The sequence below is a fragment of the Melospiza melodia genome, chromosome 15 (genome assembly GCF_035770615.1).
Source record: "Melospiza melodia melodia isolate bMelMel2 chromosome 15, bMelMel2.pri, whole genome shotgun sequence".
Lineage (NCBI taxonomy): Eukaryota > Metazoa > Chordata > Aves > Passeriformes > Passerellidae > Melospiza > Melospiza melodia.
In genome coordinates, this window is record NC_086208.1 from 4,002,281 (window position 1) to 4,015,882 (window position 13,602).

The 13,602-nt window shown below is 51.4% G+C and overlaps 3 protein-coding genes across 3 annotated transcripts; all 3 read left to right on the forward strand.

Annotated features, from left to right (window-relative positions):
• Nucleotides 1-1,427: 1,427 nt before the first annotated feature.
• LOC134425142 (SNW domain-containing protein 1-like) lies at nucleotides 1,428-3,037 on the forward strand. The gene is given in 2 exon segments (XM_063169437.1): nucleotides 1,428-1,954; nucleotides 1,956-3,037. Coding segments are annotated over 2 exon segments (1,602 nt in total). The 3' UTR covers nucleotides 3,031-3,037.
• Nucleotides 3,038-6,605: 3,568 nt separating this feature from the next.
• On the forward strand, nucleotides 6,606-9,284 carry LOC134425472 (mRNA export factor GLE1-like). The gene is made up of 2 exons (XM_063170136.1): nucleotides 6,606-6,650; nucleotides 7,494-9,284. Exons 1-2 carry the CDS (start codon nucleotides 6,606-6,608, stop codon nucleotides 9,282-9,284), a joined length of 1,836 nt encoding a protein of 611 aa, XP_063026206.1.
• Nucleotides 9,285-11,561: 2,277 nt separating this feature from the next.
• On the forward strand, nucleotides 11,562-13,451 carry COMMD4 (COMM domain containing 4). The gene is made up of 8 exons (XM_063169438.1): nucleotides 11,562-11,783; nucleotides 11,863-11,934; nucleotides 12,020-12,085; nucleotides 12,322-12,361; nucleotides 12,480-12,599; nucleotides 12,774-12,854; nucleotides 12,934-13,110; nucleotides 13,255-13,451. Exons 1-8 carry the CDS (start codon nucleotides 11,781-11,783, stop codon nucleotides 13,293-13,295), a joined length of 600 nt encoding a protein of 199 aa, XP_063025508.1. The 5' UTR covers nucleotides 11,562-11,780; the 3' UTR covers nucleotides 13,296-13,451.
• The last annotated feature ends 151 nt before the right edge of the window (nucleotides 13,452-13,602 follow it).

Sequence of the window (13,602 nt, forward strand, 5' to 3'; positions counted from 1 at the left end):
CTCCTAAAGTTAGCAGTTATGAGTGAAGGCCTTGGGGTTAAAGACTAATCAAACCACCTAGCTCTGGCATTACTCTGAAGTTTCCTTCAGGATAGAGGTGCTTCAAACACAGCAAACTGCTGCAGTACTTCTGTAATAATAACTGGGAAAAACCACAAGACTAGCAGTTCAGAGGCTTTCAACAAAGCTCAGATGTCTTTTCTTGGAACTCTGAAAAATGCTTAAAATTGAGACAGCATTGGGTCAAACCATAGAGCCAGTGCAGGGACCAGCCAGAGAGCTAACCTGATCTAAGAGATGCATAAACAGCTAGAGAACAAAGAGGAAGGATCCTGAAATGACACATCTTTTAGATAATTACACAAAGAGATGTTAAAGCATAAATACACTAATAACATCTTATGAATAATGCCTATTATTGAATTGGAAAATTCACATTGTGTAATCAATATATCAGCCATAAACCTCTGAGGAAGTTGAGATAATGCCTTTCTAAACAGTCATATACCTATGACAGGAAAATGCTAACACAGCTTATAATCAATAACAGCCATAATATAAAATCATCACTGACTCTTACTGTGTTATCTCTGGAAGACAAAACAGCAATTGGAACAAAGATTGTAACAAGCAGTAGAATCTTAGACAAAATCAAAGGTGAACACACTGTATGTTTTTTATCCACAAACAGGTGTTTATCAGTGTTCCATCACAGCTCTTTCAGTTGGATTTGTCTTACCTCTTAAAAGAAAACAACTATATATCTTACAATGTAGAAAATATTTAACTGTCTTAGATTGCAATGCAAGATGTAACCAGATGTATTCTATTACCATCTGTTAAAACCAGGTGGGGCAGGGTTCTTTATCTCTTCCATGACCCATCCTCCCACCAGGGAGATATCTTCTGTTAATGGGCCATTGTCCCTGCCCAACTGATAAAATTCCATCATCCCATTGTGAGATGCTCCACCCAGGGGAGGAGCCAAGCATTCCTACCTGGATACAATCTGGGACTTCAAACACCACAGCAGCCTTTGCCCGCTGCATTCCCAGAGGAGAAACTTTCCTCTCCCACTGGTTTCCCAGAGGAAGATCAGACCCTTCTACTTCACCAGTGGGCCTTCAGAGGGAAACTCCCTGATTCTGCAGGATCACTGCTTACACAGAACCACAGCTGGCACTGCTGGAGGGCGGCAGCCACCACCCTGACCCACAGGGTGTCAGGTTGTACTCTGACTTTGCTTGAGCAGCAACATTTTTTTTTTGTGAGCTAATAATTTCTCAACCTTAAAGAACTACTGCAGATAAAATTCAAGGTTATAGGACTTAGTTAAGAACTTTCAACTAATTGCTGCAGATAATCTTGGAAGAAGAGGAGAGCCGCGGGCTGGGCGTGGGGCAGAGCGGATGGTGTACGTGGTCAAGATGGCACTCACCATTTTTTTGCCAGCTCCAACCCATTTGTCCCGGGATCAGCTAGAACTAGAAGAAAGAGCAGGAGCTCAGAGATCCAGGCAGACTGCTCTGGTCTCCTCACAAAGGGCACCTCCCCCATATGGTTACCGGAAAGGATGGATACCACAGGCCCTAGAGGATTTTGGAGATGGGGGTGCCTTCCCAGAAATTCATGTGGCCCAATATCCATTGGATATGGGCCAAAAGAAGAAAATTTCCAATGCTTTGGCTCTTCAGGTGGATGCAGAAGGAAAAATAAAATATGATGCAATTGCTCGACAAGGACAGTCAAAGGACAAGGTTATTTACAGCAAGTACACAGATCTTGTGCCAAAAGAGATCATGAACGTGGATCATCCTGAACTGCAAAGACCAGATGAGAACACAGTTAGAGAAATAACAAAGAAGACAAGAGAAACCTTGGAGAAGTTAGTCTCCCAGAAAGTTGCAGCAGCCATGCCAGTTGGAGCTGCAGAGAAGGCAGCTCCTGCACAGTACATCTCAGCAAGGAGCTGCATTCAACTCTGGAGCAAGGCAGAGAGTGATTCGGGTGGTGGAAATGCAAAAGGAGCTTTTGGAGCCTCCAAGATTCAAAAGCAACAAGAAGATTCCGCGAGGACCACCGTCTCCTCCAGCACCTGTAATGCACTCTCCAAGTAGAAAGATGACTGTGAAAGAGCAGCAAGAGTGGAAAATCCCTCCGTGCATTTCAAACTGGAAAAATGTGAAGGGTTACACCGTTCCCTTGGATAAGCGTCTGGCTGCAGATGGCAGAGGATTGCAGACTGTTCATATTAATGAGAACTTTGCCAAACTTGCTGAGGCGCTCTATATTGCTGACAGAAAGGCTCGTGAGGCAGTAGAGATGCGAGCCCAGGTGGAGAGGAAGATGGCTCAGAAAGAAAAAGAGAAACATGAGGAAAAGCTCAGAGAAATGGCTCAGAAAGCCAGGGAGAGAAGAGCAGGGATCAAAACCTGTGTTGAAAAAGAGGAGGGAGAAGCTCGAGGAAGAGATGAGATCAGACATGACCAGCGCAAAGAGAGACAGCACGACAGAAATCTCTCCTGGGCAGCTCCTGATAAAAGGTCAAAGCTGCAGAGAAATGAGAAGAGAGATATCAGTGAAGTTATTGCCCTGGGGATGCCCATCCGAAGGCCATCCAACGAAATCCAATATGACCAGAGGCTGTTCAACCAGAGCAAGGGAATGGACAGTGGCTTTGCTGGAGGAGAGGATGACATCTATAATGTTTATGACCAGCCATGGAGAAGTGGCAAGGATATGGCCCAAAACATCTACAGGCCAAGTAAAAATATGGATAAGGATATATATGGGGATGATCTAGAGGCTCGAATAAAGACCAACAGGTTTGTTCCTGACAAAGGGTTTTCTAACTTGGATCATAACAGCAGTGGCAGGAGCAGAGATGGACCAGTGCAATTTGAGGAGGATCCATTTGGTTTGGACAAGTTTCTGGAAGAAGCCAAGCAACACAGTGGTTCTAAACAGCCATCAGACAGCAGCTGCCCTAAGGAACATGAGCTTCAGAGCAAAAAGAGAAGGAAGGACTGAATGTGCTCCTTGGGAGGGAGGGAAATGGACTGCAAACTTGGATTTTATCAAAAAGGATTTTTAATATTGGGTGTACAGGAGGATGGTGGTGTAACACAGCAGTTCACAACTCTAGTATGCACACACTAATTCTTCTACACAGGACAGCTAGCCAGGGAGAGAGAAGACATGGAGACCACCTGGAAACATTTCATAAGTGAATTTATTCTTCTTTAGCAAGTTCTCTGACTTTGTTGATTCCCCACTACCAGGCATCCAAGGCTAAGAGTGTAGCCCCCCTCCTACAGCTTTAGTTTTTTAGGTACCTCAAGCTTGATCTGTTAAAAGCTTTCCTGCTGTATATAATGATTGTCTTAAGATGTAACAGATGCTGGGATGTTCATGACTCAGTGTTTTAGTTTGGCTATACTGTTTATTCAAACAAGGGAGGGGAAACAGCTGGATTCTGTTTTAAAACAAACATTCATAGTTTCTCAGTAATCCTTGTTTTAGTTTCTTTACATTTAGTGAAATAAAGCCTCCTTCTGTGGTAGCAGCTCCCTGGTCAGAGACACAGAGAAGCTAGATAAGTTTTCCCAGAATTGGCCCCAGAAGCTTTAGGGAGCTGGAGAGAAAGAATTTGAAACAATTCTTATCTTGCTGCACCTGACGTTGTGAACATGTGGAAAGTGTTATGGAGATTTGTTCACCTTTTGTTTAACCCTTTACCAAAGGGTGGTTTCTTTACCTACTCAATGGTGATGGTGTTTTAATTAAAGGACCAATTAGGTCCAACTGTAACGAAGTAGGTTATAAAAATCATGGGTTTCTTAATAAAGATTATTAGTCTTCTGAGAATATCTTGAGAGTCTATGTCACTTATTACGTGGTCCTGGCTTGCTGCCCTGACATCCTTCCAACACTCAAAAAAAGGAACAGAGCTGCACCAGGGCAGGGTGGGGGGAGGTCTACATGTGGCCCCATATCTACATCAGGTCTCTTAAATGTACAGCAATTAAATGTTCCAAGTGATGGGCAGGCACCACCCCAAAACGTGGGGGGCTGAGCTGCCCTGCACTGCCACTGCAGCCAACAAGGGAAGGGAAAACTCTGTGGCACCATCCTGTGGCTGTGAACCAAGCCTGCTGTACCATATCGCATCCACAGGGATTAGATTCTTAACTCTGGCATGACTGGCTAGCAGTGGCAGTGGAAGACCTACAGACCCATCACAGCACCACCCTGCACCTCTGCAGCTCTATTCTCCCCCAAAATACACTTGTGGTTGAAAAAGAGGAGGAGAAAAGCAATAAAAACCAAACAGTAAAAACTGCACACCAACATGAAGTTGGCTGAGCTCTGGAAGCTGCTCCTGTCCCCTGAGTCTGCCTCAGGCCCCCGGGGCTGCGCCCCCTCTCCCAACCCCACCTTCCCTCCTCCAGCTTCTTTCTCCTCCTCATCCTCTCGCTCCAGTGGCCCCTCTGCACAGCCAGGGGCTCTCTGCGTGTCCCCAGCTTCCACCAGTCTCCTCTTGAAGCTAAGGTCCAGCACCATGTCCTTAGGGGGTGACCCCTTGCTGCCCACCCTGTCAGGGCTGCCCTCCTGAGACTCCAGCTCTTGGGGCACAGGCTTTGGCTTTTTAGGGAGGCTCCTGTAACAGCTTTCCCCTTGGCTCTGCACTGCATCACTGCCCGACCTCAGGCTGGGCACCGCCGAGACGTCTCTGAGGGCAGCGGGCTCCTGGCTGCCAGCCGTGCCCTGGGGTGAGGAGCGCTCCCACAGGTGCTTCCTGCAGAACAGGATGGGGTCTGTGCCCTTGGCCTTCTCCAGGTACTCCTGGTAAGGTGCCAGGCTGAAGACGTTGTGGATCACAGGCATTGGTGGGGAGGATGACAAAGCCTTGGTGTCCCTCAGGTCCTCCAGCCCTTTGCTGGGGGTCACAGATGGAGAAGGGCAGATGAGCTCCTTGGCTGGATCCATGACCTTGCAGGCATCTCCTTGTCCTGGTCCCCCATGGGGGGTGTCCTGAGGGGCTGGGCTGCCGTTCCTCCTCCCTGGATGCAGGGTGTGACTGCTGTAGCTGGTCTAAAGCTACACAGATAATTTGGCCTAATAGACACCAACTCGACTAGCCTAGCTCATTAGAAGATAGGATTAAACGAGTCCCCAAGTGTACTAATGATAGTCTGGACTTAAGCTCGAACAGGGGATCTGAGCCAATTGTTTTAAATCATGGATGCTCTCCTATCCTTGGCCAGTGAGCTGAACAGAGTTAAGGTCTTTAGCCAACCATGTTTATATGAACAAGGGATTTAAAATCCCTATAAAAAGACCATTCAGACAATAACCCTTGGCTCTTGCTGCATGAGCACCATGTGTGCCTGTAGCATTCCTGTCTCCAACACCCAAGCAACATTTGGTGTCCTGTGTGAGGACAACAAGCTGCTGCAGTGTTGCAGAGAGACAGGGCAGTGGAGATTGCTGCCAGGCACCTGGGTGGGCTGTGAGAAGCTGCGGGCAGTGGAAAGAGCTGCTGGCAGCTGAAGGACACCAGAGAGCTGTGGGCAGTAGAGAAAGCCATGGGCAGAAGGGACCTTGTCTTAGATTGCAATGCAAGATGTAACCAGATGTATTCTATTACCATCTGTTAAAACCAGGTGGGGCAGTGTTCTTTATCTCTTCCATGACCCATCCTCCCTCCTGGAGATATCTTCTGTTAATGGGCCATTGAGTGTCACTGCCTGACTGATAAAATTCCATCTTCCCATTGTGAGATGCTCCACCCAGGGGGAGGAGCCAAGCATTGCCTCCAGGATATAATCTGGGACTTCAAACATCACAGGCAGCCTTTTCCACTGGATTCCCAGAGGAAGACCAGACCCTTCTACTTCACCAGTAGATCTTCAGAGGAAAACTCCCCTCTTCTGCAGGATCTTGCCTTCTGGAAGCAGACACCAGTCTTTCTAGCCAAGACAGAGCAGTGGGCAGCAGAGGAGGCTGCGGGTGGGCAGAGAGCACTGCGGGCAGTGGAGCGCTCTGCCTGAAGTGGAGAGTGTGACAAGGAACAGCAGGGAAAGCCACGTGGATCCAAACACCTTTGTGATTTACAGACACCACTAGGATAAATGGGAGCGTGGGCATCAGTGCCAGAAGACCCTACACTCCAGGTATGGACTCTTATTTTAAGAAGAAGAGGGATTAAATATGATAAACAGGCTTTAGTGGCCTTACTAAAGTGGTGTGGGAGCCACGGACTGGACGTGTCCGAAGAGGCAGCCTTGGACTTAAACACATGGGATTGGGCTGGCAGATACATACTTGCAGCAGCTGCCACAGCCGATGAAACTGCCATCAATGTTGTCAAACCCTGGAGGCTCATCCTGGACCTGATAAAACAGTTAGAGAGCGAGCGAGACATGAGGCTGCTGCAGGAGATGGCACTGGGCGAGCAGGGGAGGAGAACGGGCAGAGCATCCCCCATGTGGTGCCAGGGAGTCTCCCCAGGAGGGGGTGACCTGTCTGCAGAGTGCCCTGTGGCTGCCTGGGGCCATGCCACTGCCCAGGGCAGGGACAATGTGCCAGCCAATCATCCCACCATGGCACAGAGCCGTGGGGCCATCCTGCACAGGGATGAGATGCTGGTAGATTGCACCAACCCTGAACAAAGCAGTGGAGACAGCCCGCACTCCCAAGCTGAGTTACACAGGTGTCCTGCAGCCACCCTGGGCTCTGCCTCTTCTCTGTACCCTGCTGCACCAGCCCTTGGAGCCACCACAGGCTGCCCTGCCTTTCCTCTGTGTCCTGCTGCTTCAGCCAAGACCACCGAGACCACAACCACCTGCTGTGAAATGGCAAGCTGCCCTGGAGCCTCCTCTGCCTGCTGCCAGGCAATGCTTGGCCACTGCAGGGTAAATGGCTGCTGTGGAGCACATGGCTGCTGCAGAGGGCTGCCTGCCACTGAGCCTGGCTGTGCCACGATGGCAAATGAGCCCTCTGTGACCAAGCCTAGCTGTGCTGGCTCTGCTGCTGCGCTGCAGGGACGCCCAGCTCTCGCAGAGTCAAAGCACCTTAGAGCTGCTCCAGTTATGCCTGTGCAGTCATTCCAGCAGCAGGCACCAGGGACACACACATGTCCAGACACAGCACACACGCCAGTACTGCCTCCTCCCAGAGCCCACTGGTCCAGCTCTGAGACTGCACTTTCTGCCCTGCTGCCATGGGGTGAGTCCAACCATCGCTGCAACTCAGGGACAGGCCTGGGAAATACATCACCAGAAATCCCTGGAAAAACCAGCAGATCAGGGAATCCCTCAGCAGTCAGTGCTGTGACTGCACTGCCACCATTGGAGCAGAAGATTGCTTTGGATTGTCTACCAGCAAAGGATACGAGAGAGAACCAGAGCCATCATCCCTCAGCAGAGACACAAAATATCGTCACCATTGCCGCATTACCAACAGTTCTGCCCAATCCTACTGGGCAAAAGGAAAACGATCATCTTAGTCTCCTGGAAATAAACCAAGACGTTGCTCCAGCAGTTCTGTCATCTAAAGCTGCAAAAGTCGAAGACTGCATTCGGATGTATGAAGAGATGCACAGGCTGAAAGCAAGGGAGAGGCTGAGAGAGTGGCAGGAGAAGCTGGAGCAGATGGTGAGGGCAGCCTATGCCCAGGCCAGTGGGCAGCTGAAGCACTTTGATGAACTGAGGGAGCTGAAGCGGCATCAGGAATTTCAAGAGCTGCAAGAACTAATGGAGAAGAGCTCAAAGGAGGCTCGGAGGCAGCAAGAGAAGTTGAAGGAAGAACACCAACGTACAGCAAAGATATTGAACCTAAAATTGCGTGAGGCAGAGCAGCAGAGGCAACACCAGGAAGAGCTGGAGCTTCTGCGCAGGAAAGAGGGCCAGGAGAGACTGCACCGCCTTTATTCCATCCAGGAGGAACTGCTGCAGCTGAACCAGCAGATTGATCCCAGCTGCAGGCACAAAGATTTGCCCAGAATGGATCTGTCTGTGTGCAGCAATCGTGGCAACCAGATCTGTGCACGGGTGTCAGGGCTCACCCCCACCACGAGCAAGAGGGGGCTCCCAGATCCAGCAGGTGTGGCCAGCTCTGAACAAGCCCTGCAGGAGATGAGAGGGGCGATATCCAGCATGCAGCAGGAAATCACTGCAGCTCGAGAAGGAAGAAAGAGGAAATATGAAGAGGAAAAGAAACAAAACGAGAAAGAGTTAGAGAAAAGAGAGCAGATGATGTGGCAGACTTCTGTCCCTGCACAGAAGTCGTGGGGAAAGCAGGAGAAGGAAGGACTTCAAGTTGAAACAGAAGGAAGCATCATGCAGTGGTACTGGCAGCTTCAGGATGCTGCTGAGCAATGTGTTGCTGCTTTCAGTGATATTGGAAACTGCAGAGGCGACACTGAGGTGAAGAAGATAAAGACAAACCTGCAGAAAGCAGCTACAATCCCTGTGAGCCAGATCTCTAGCATATCAGGCTCTCAGCTGAGAGAGGTGTTTGATAAGATCAATAACCTGCTGTCTGGGAAGCCTGTTCAGACTGAAGGCCAGACGGTGTGGGTGACTCAGCATCCACAGGGGCTGGAATTTGTTTGTTACAAACTTGCAGAGAAGTTTGTGAGACATGGGGAAGGAGAAGTATCTTTTCACCACGATTCAGCTTTCCCAATTGCTGCGGTGCTCTCAGGAATCTGGGAATTACACCCTCGAGTTGGAGACATCTTTTTAGCTCATCTGCACAAAAAGTGCCCCTATGCTGTGCCATTTTACCCCGCTCGGAAAGAAGGGACTTCTATGAAAGAGTATCAGAGGATGCTTGGATATGAAGTTCATGATTCTAAAGTGGAAGAAGCAGATCATTTTCTTAAAAGGATGTCAGGAATGATTCGTCTCTACGCTGCCATCATTCAGCTCCGCTGGCCTCATGGAAGCAGACAAGGGGCTCACCCTCACGGTCTGAGCTATGGATGGCGCTGGCTTGCGCAGATGTTGAATCTGGAGCCTCTGGCAGATGTGACAGCTGTGCTCCTTCTGGATTTCCTGGAGGTGTGTGGCAATGCTCTGATGAGGCAGTATGGGATTCAGTTCTGGAAAATAATGCTCTTCATCCAGAAATTCTATATCCCAAGAATTGAAGCTGTGACCAGCTCGGGCCAGATGGGCTGTTTGTCACGTTTGAAGACTTTTGTGCAGAAATGTCTACAGGCAGAAGAAATTCCATTACCAAAGGGCATTCTGACACCTTCCTTTTGGAGAACATAAGTCAGTCTGTATTTCCTTTCCCCTTCATGTTTAATTTAAGAAGATTTATTTTTTTACACGTAGAAGCTAATCTTTGCATTAGATCTTTATAAGTTTTTGTATAGTTATTTTGTATAAGTTTTGTATAGTAAATTACCGAAACTTCAAGACTTTTCCTTCATATGTTTAATTGTGGAGGTTGGTAAACTGAGGAGAAGCTTACCATACTCCCTTGGAGGGACAGCCCTTAAGCAACAACCTCCCTAGTCATGGTGAGGAAAAAAGCTTTCCTTAGAATGCATTGTTGCATGTTGGTTCTATGTATCCCATTTGCCCTTCCCCTTTGTTCCACCCCTGTGCCCTCATTTAATTCGTTCTGATGTTCTGCCCTGCCCCTCAGTATCCCTTTATAAACCCTATTCTCATTGCCTGGGAGAGTTCTTAATCCCTGGACCCTTTGGGGGTAGGAGCTCAATAAAGACCCTCTTTGGAACCCCATACAAAGATTCTCTCATTTTCTTCTGTGTTGCTCGTGGCTGAAATCACCCAAGAGCTGAAATCACTGGACAAGAGCAAGACATGCCTGTGCACCCAGGACCTGTTTTTAAAGCTGCTTCTCTGGGAAGGTCGCAGCACTCTACCACCTCTGCCTGCCATGACATTTAATCATGTAGAAAATGCTTTAAATCCATTATCCTGATGGCTCCAGAGATTAAGGACTCTTGGACTGAAAAGCTGCACAATGCAATGCAAGTTCCATTGTGCAGTTCATCTCATGGAAGTGAAAATACCCACAGAGCAGAGTAGCAAAAGCTGCTTACACACTGAATCACTTAAGAGGACCAGAACAATCCCAAAACCCAGTAATCTTAACCCATTTCCTATCATTACAGTCATCGGGTGATGCCCAATCACCTAAAGCAATGACAAAAGACATTCTCACAAACAGGAGGGAAGGTCCATGGGGATGTGGGTATGGGTGCATTTCCACAGACATCAGAACAGGATGGACACCAGCCAGGTGTGTCTGCCCTGCCCTGCGTCCTGCTGGGGACCAGAGACAGCACCCTCCTGATGGCCCCTCAGCAGATATCATGGACCAGTGATTTTAACAACTTCTACACCTCTTACACGGAGATTTGGGACCTTCTGAAGTGACAGTTTAAGGGTTTTACCTATTCAAACAATGCAAAGATTTTATAATATGAGGTCTTGAGTATTTTATATGTTTAAGAGTCAAAACCTGAACTTGAGAAGTTGTTTTCCATGTTATCTTCTCACAGTTCTAAAGTTAAAATGTTTCCAGTTCATAGTGTTAAGTTATAAGTTTGTAACCTCCCAGTTATAAGCCTGGGGCATGCCAATTTGAAAGTTTGTATTGTTTGTGATCCCGCCTGACAGCTCCTGGGAATGAATGTTACAACTTCATTGTAACAACATCACCGGCTGAGAGAATCTAGGCTTGTTGAGTTGGGCAGAATCATCTGTGTCACCACTCTGTCCTGCCATCCTGTGTGCAAAGAGCCCTTGCAGAGGGATGACAGAGAACACCTTGCATGTTTTAGAACAGAAAGGGGGAGCTGTGACAGGTACAGCTGGCCTAGAGCTGCACAGGAAATTTGGCCTAACAGACACCAACTCAGCCAGCCTAACTTGTTAGAAGAGAGAAGTAAACAAGTCCCCAGTGACAGGATGGGTTTAAGTTCAAACAGCAGACTGTCACTGATGGTGGAGACAGGAATGTGACATACACACACCGAGGTTCATGCAGCAACAGCCAACATCTATTGAAGTGCAGCCCCTTTCATAGGGGCTTTGAATGTCCTGCTCTTACAGACAGGAGGGGATAAAGGTCACAACTCTGCCCAGCTCACTGGCCAGTGATATGTGCACATTCTCGGTTCAAAGGGATTGCCTGGGTTCCCCTGCGGCCAGGTGCAGCTGCTCGTGCACCAGAACAGGATCTTTATTTCAGGTCGAGGCCTGTGAAGCTTCAGCCCTGGCTCCGAACGCCACATTTCCCCTCCGGCTCCGCGGCCGCGGGTGCGAACGCGAGTGCGGCTCTGAGGCGGCGCCTCCGCTGCCCTCAGGGCGGTATGAGGGGCCGGGCTGGGCCGGACTGCGCCTGCGCGGGCTGGGCTGGGCGGGACCGCGTCCGGACAGAAAGAGCGGCTGTGATTGGACAGAGCGGAGAAAGGCGGGCCGGGATTGGCGGCTGTAATTGGACAGGGCGGGGATTGGCGGGCGGAGCGCTGTGAGGGGCGGCCCGTGGGAGCGAGAGGTGCCGGTGGGGCGGAGCCTGCGCTGCTGGACGGGCCGGGGGCGCCGCGGGTGCCGCTCCGGGACCCCCGTCCCCTCCTCCGGCCGCTCTCCTGCCGAGTCCCGGCCAAAAGGCCCCGCAGAGCCCCTACCGGAGCGCCCCGGCGGGGAGGGGCGTAGCGGGCAGGGGCCCGGGAGTGGTTCCGGGTCGGAAAGGCGACTCTGCCGTAGCAGCGCGGACCGGGGAGCGGCGGCGACATGGTGGGGAGGGGTTGGGCGGCGGGGAGCGGGGAGGGCGTGCGGAGCCCGCTGCCGGCTCTGACCGCCTGTTCTCCCGCAGCGCTTCCGCTTCTGCGGGGACCTGGACTGCCCCGACTGGGTGCTGGCCGAGATCAGCACCCTGGCCAAAATAGTTAAGTGTCCCCCGGGTCCCCCGCGTCCCCTGCCTGCTCCCCGCCTGCTGCGGGCCCGCCGTTCACCCTCCTTCTCCCCCGCAGTCCTCCGTGAAGCTGAAGCTGATCTGCGCCCAGGTGCTGCGGGACCTGCTGGGGGAGCCCATCGAGGTAAGTGTGGGGTACCGCAGTGGAGGCCAACGCTACAATGGCATAATCAGCAACGTTAATTAATCTCGTGTTCTTCATGCAAGCCTCAGCGTTAAGAACGCTACTGGCCTCTACTAGTAGTACTAATATGCATAGTAAGTTTTATTATTATTAATGTTTAGGTAAGACTTGTCAGTGTTAACGCTGGTAGTGAGTGTGTTAGCTGGTGCTCACCGTGATGCTCTGCTCTCCCACAGTATGACAAGATCCTGAAGCTGACCTCAGATGCAAAGTTAGGTGAGCACTGCTGTCCTTACCAGGATCCCCCGATGGAGCCACGCTGCAGGGATGGGCAGCAATGGATCTGGGGCTGCCTTCCCAAGGTGACAGAGCTCGCCCTCCCTCCTGTCTGCAGAGTCAGGGGATGTGAAGGCGACCATTGCTGTCCTCGGCTTCATCCTCTCCAGTGCAGCCAAGCACAATGTAGACAGTGAGTCTCTGTCAAGCGAGCTGCAGCAGCTGGGACTGCCCAAAGGTAGGGAAAACCCTGAGGGTGGCAATTCCCGCCCCGATGGAGGGCAGGCTGGCTGCTGTGCTGTCCCCATCACCTCCCGTCTGTGCCGTCGGTCCCTGGGGTGCTTTGGGGGGTTTGGCAGCTGCAGGTCGGTGTGAGCAGAGGGGTTTTCCCCTTGTGTCCCCTGACGAGCAGAGCATGCCAGCGGGTTGTGCCGTTCCTATGAGGAGAAGCAGAGCCCCCTCCAGGACAGGCTCAGGGCCTGCAGCCTGCGATGTGAGTGGGGTGCTGGGGGTTTGGGGTCACCCAGCGGGAGAGAGCCGGGCTGCTGACACCATGCCACTGCCCACCCTAGTGAGCCAGCTGGGCTCGGTGCGCTGGCGGGTGGATTACACCCTGAGCTCCAGCGAGCTGCAGGAGGTCAACGAGCCCGTGGTGCACCTCACCTTCAACGTGCGCGACAGAGAGTGTGAGAAGATGACGGCTGTCCCTGTGACGCTCTCGGCCAACAAGTTCTGGGTGCTGCTGGCAGGTGAGGCACCACGAGGAGTGGCAGCGGGGACCTCCGTGGGAGATCCTGCGGGGGGAATTGCTGTGGAAGGCACGCTGGGAATGGGATGCTGGAAGGGATGCTGCAGTACCAGCAGCTCCCCTGCATCTCCACATCTCTCTGCAGAGCTGAAGCAGGCCCAGGCGCTGATGAACACCCTTCTCTGAGGAGCCAGGAGAAGAGCCCGGCCACGGCGGGAGGCTGCGACACTGAGCTGGGAGTCCAGATTGGTGCTCCTGGCTGCGGAGCAGGACGTTTCCCTTCCCTCCGGGCTCCCGAGGCTCCTCGGGGCAGCTCCAATAAAGTCTCGGTGACAAAGCTGAGCCGTGTCCCGCTGTGTCGCCCCGCGTTGTGCAACCTCCGCCCGCGGCGGGACCGCCCCGGCAGGGCACCGACCTCCGGGATCAGCGCGCAGCCAATGGGAGCGCGCACCGTCCGCGCCGCAGCCAATGGGAGCGCTCCCCGCGCCCCGCG

Excerpts from the sequence above, each read along its gene's own strand:
- LOC134425472 (XM_063170136.1), top strand. The coding sequence starts at position 6,606 with ATGGCACAGAGCCGTGGGGCCATCCTGCACAGGGATGAGATGCTG. Across the intron at positions 6,651-7,493 it reads TGCACAGGGATGAGATGCTG|GAAAACGATCATCTTAGTCT; the intron begins GTAGATTGCACC and ends ACTGGGCAAAAG.
- COMMD4 (XM_063169438.1), top strand. Across the intron at positions 11,935-12,019 it reads TCAGCACCCTGGCCAAAATA|TCCTCCGTGAAGCTGAAGCT; the intron begins GTTAAGTGTCCC and ends TCTCCCCCGCAG. Across the intron at positions 12,600-12,773 it reads GCAGCTGGGACTGCCCAAAG|AGCATGCCAGCGGGTTGTGC; the intron begins GTAGGGAAAACC and ends CCTGACGAGCAG.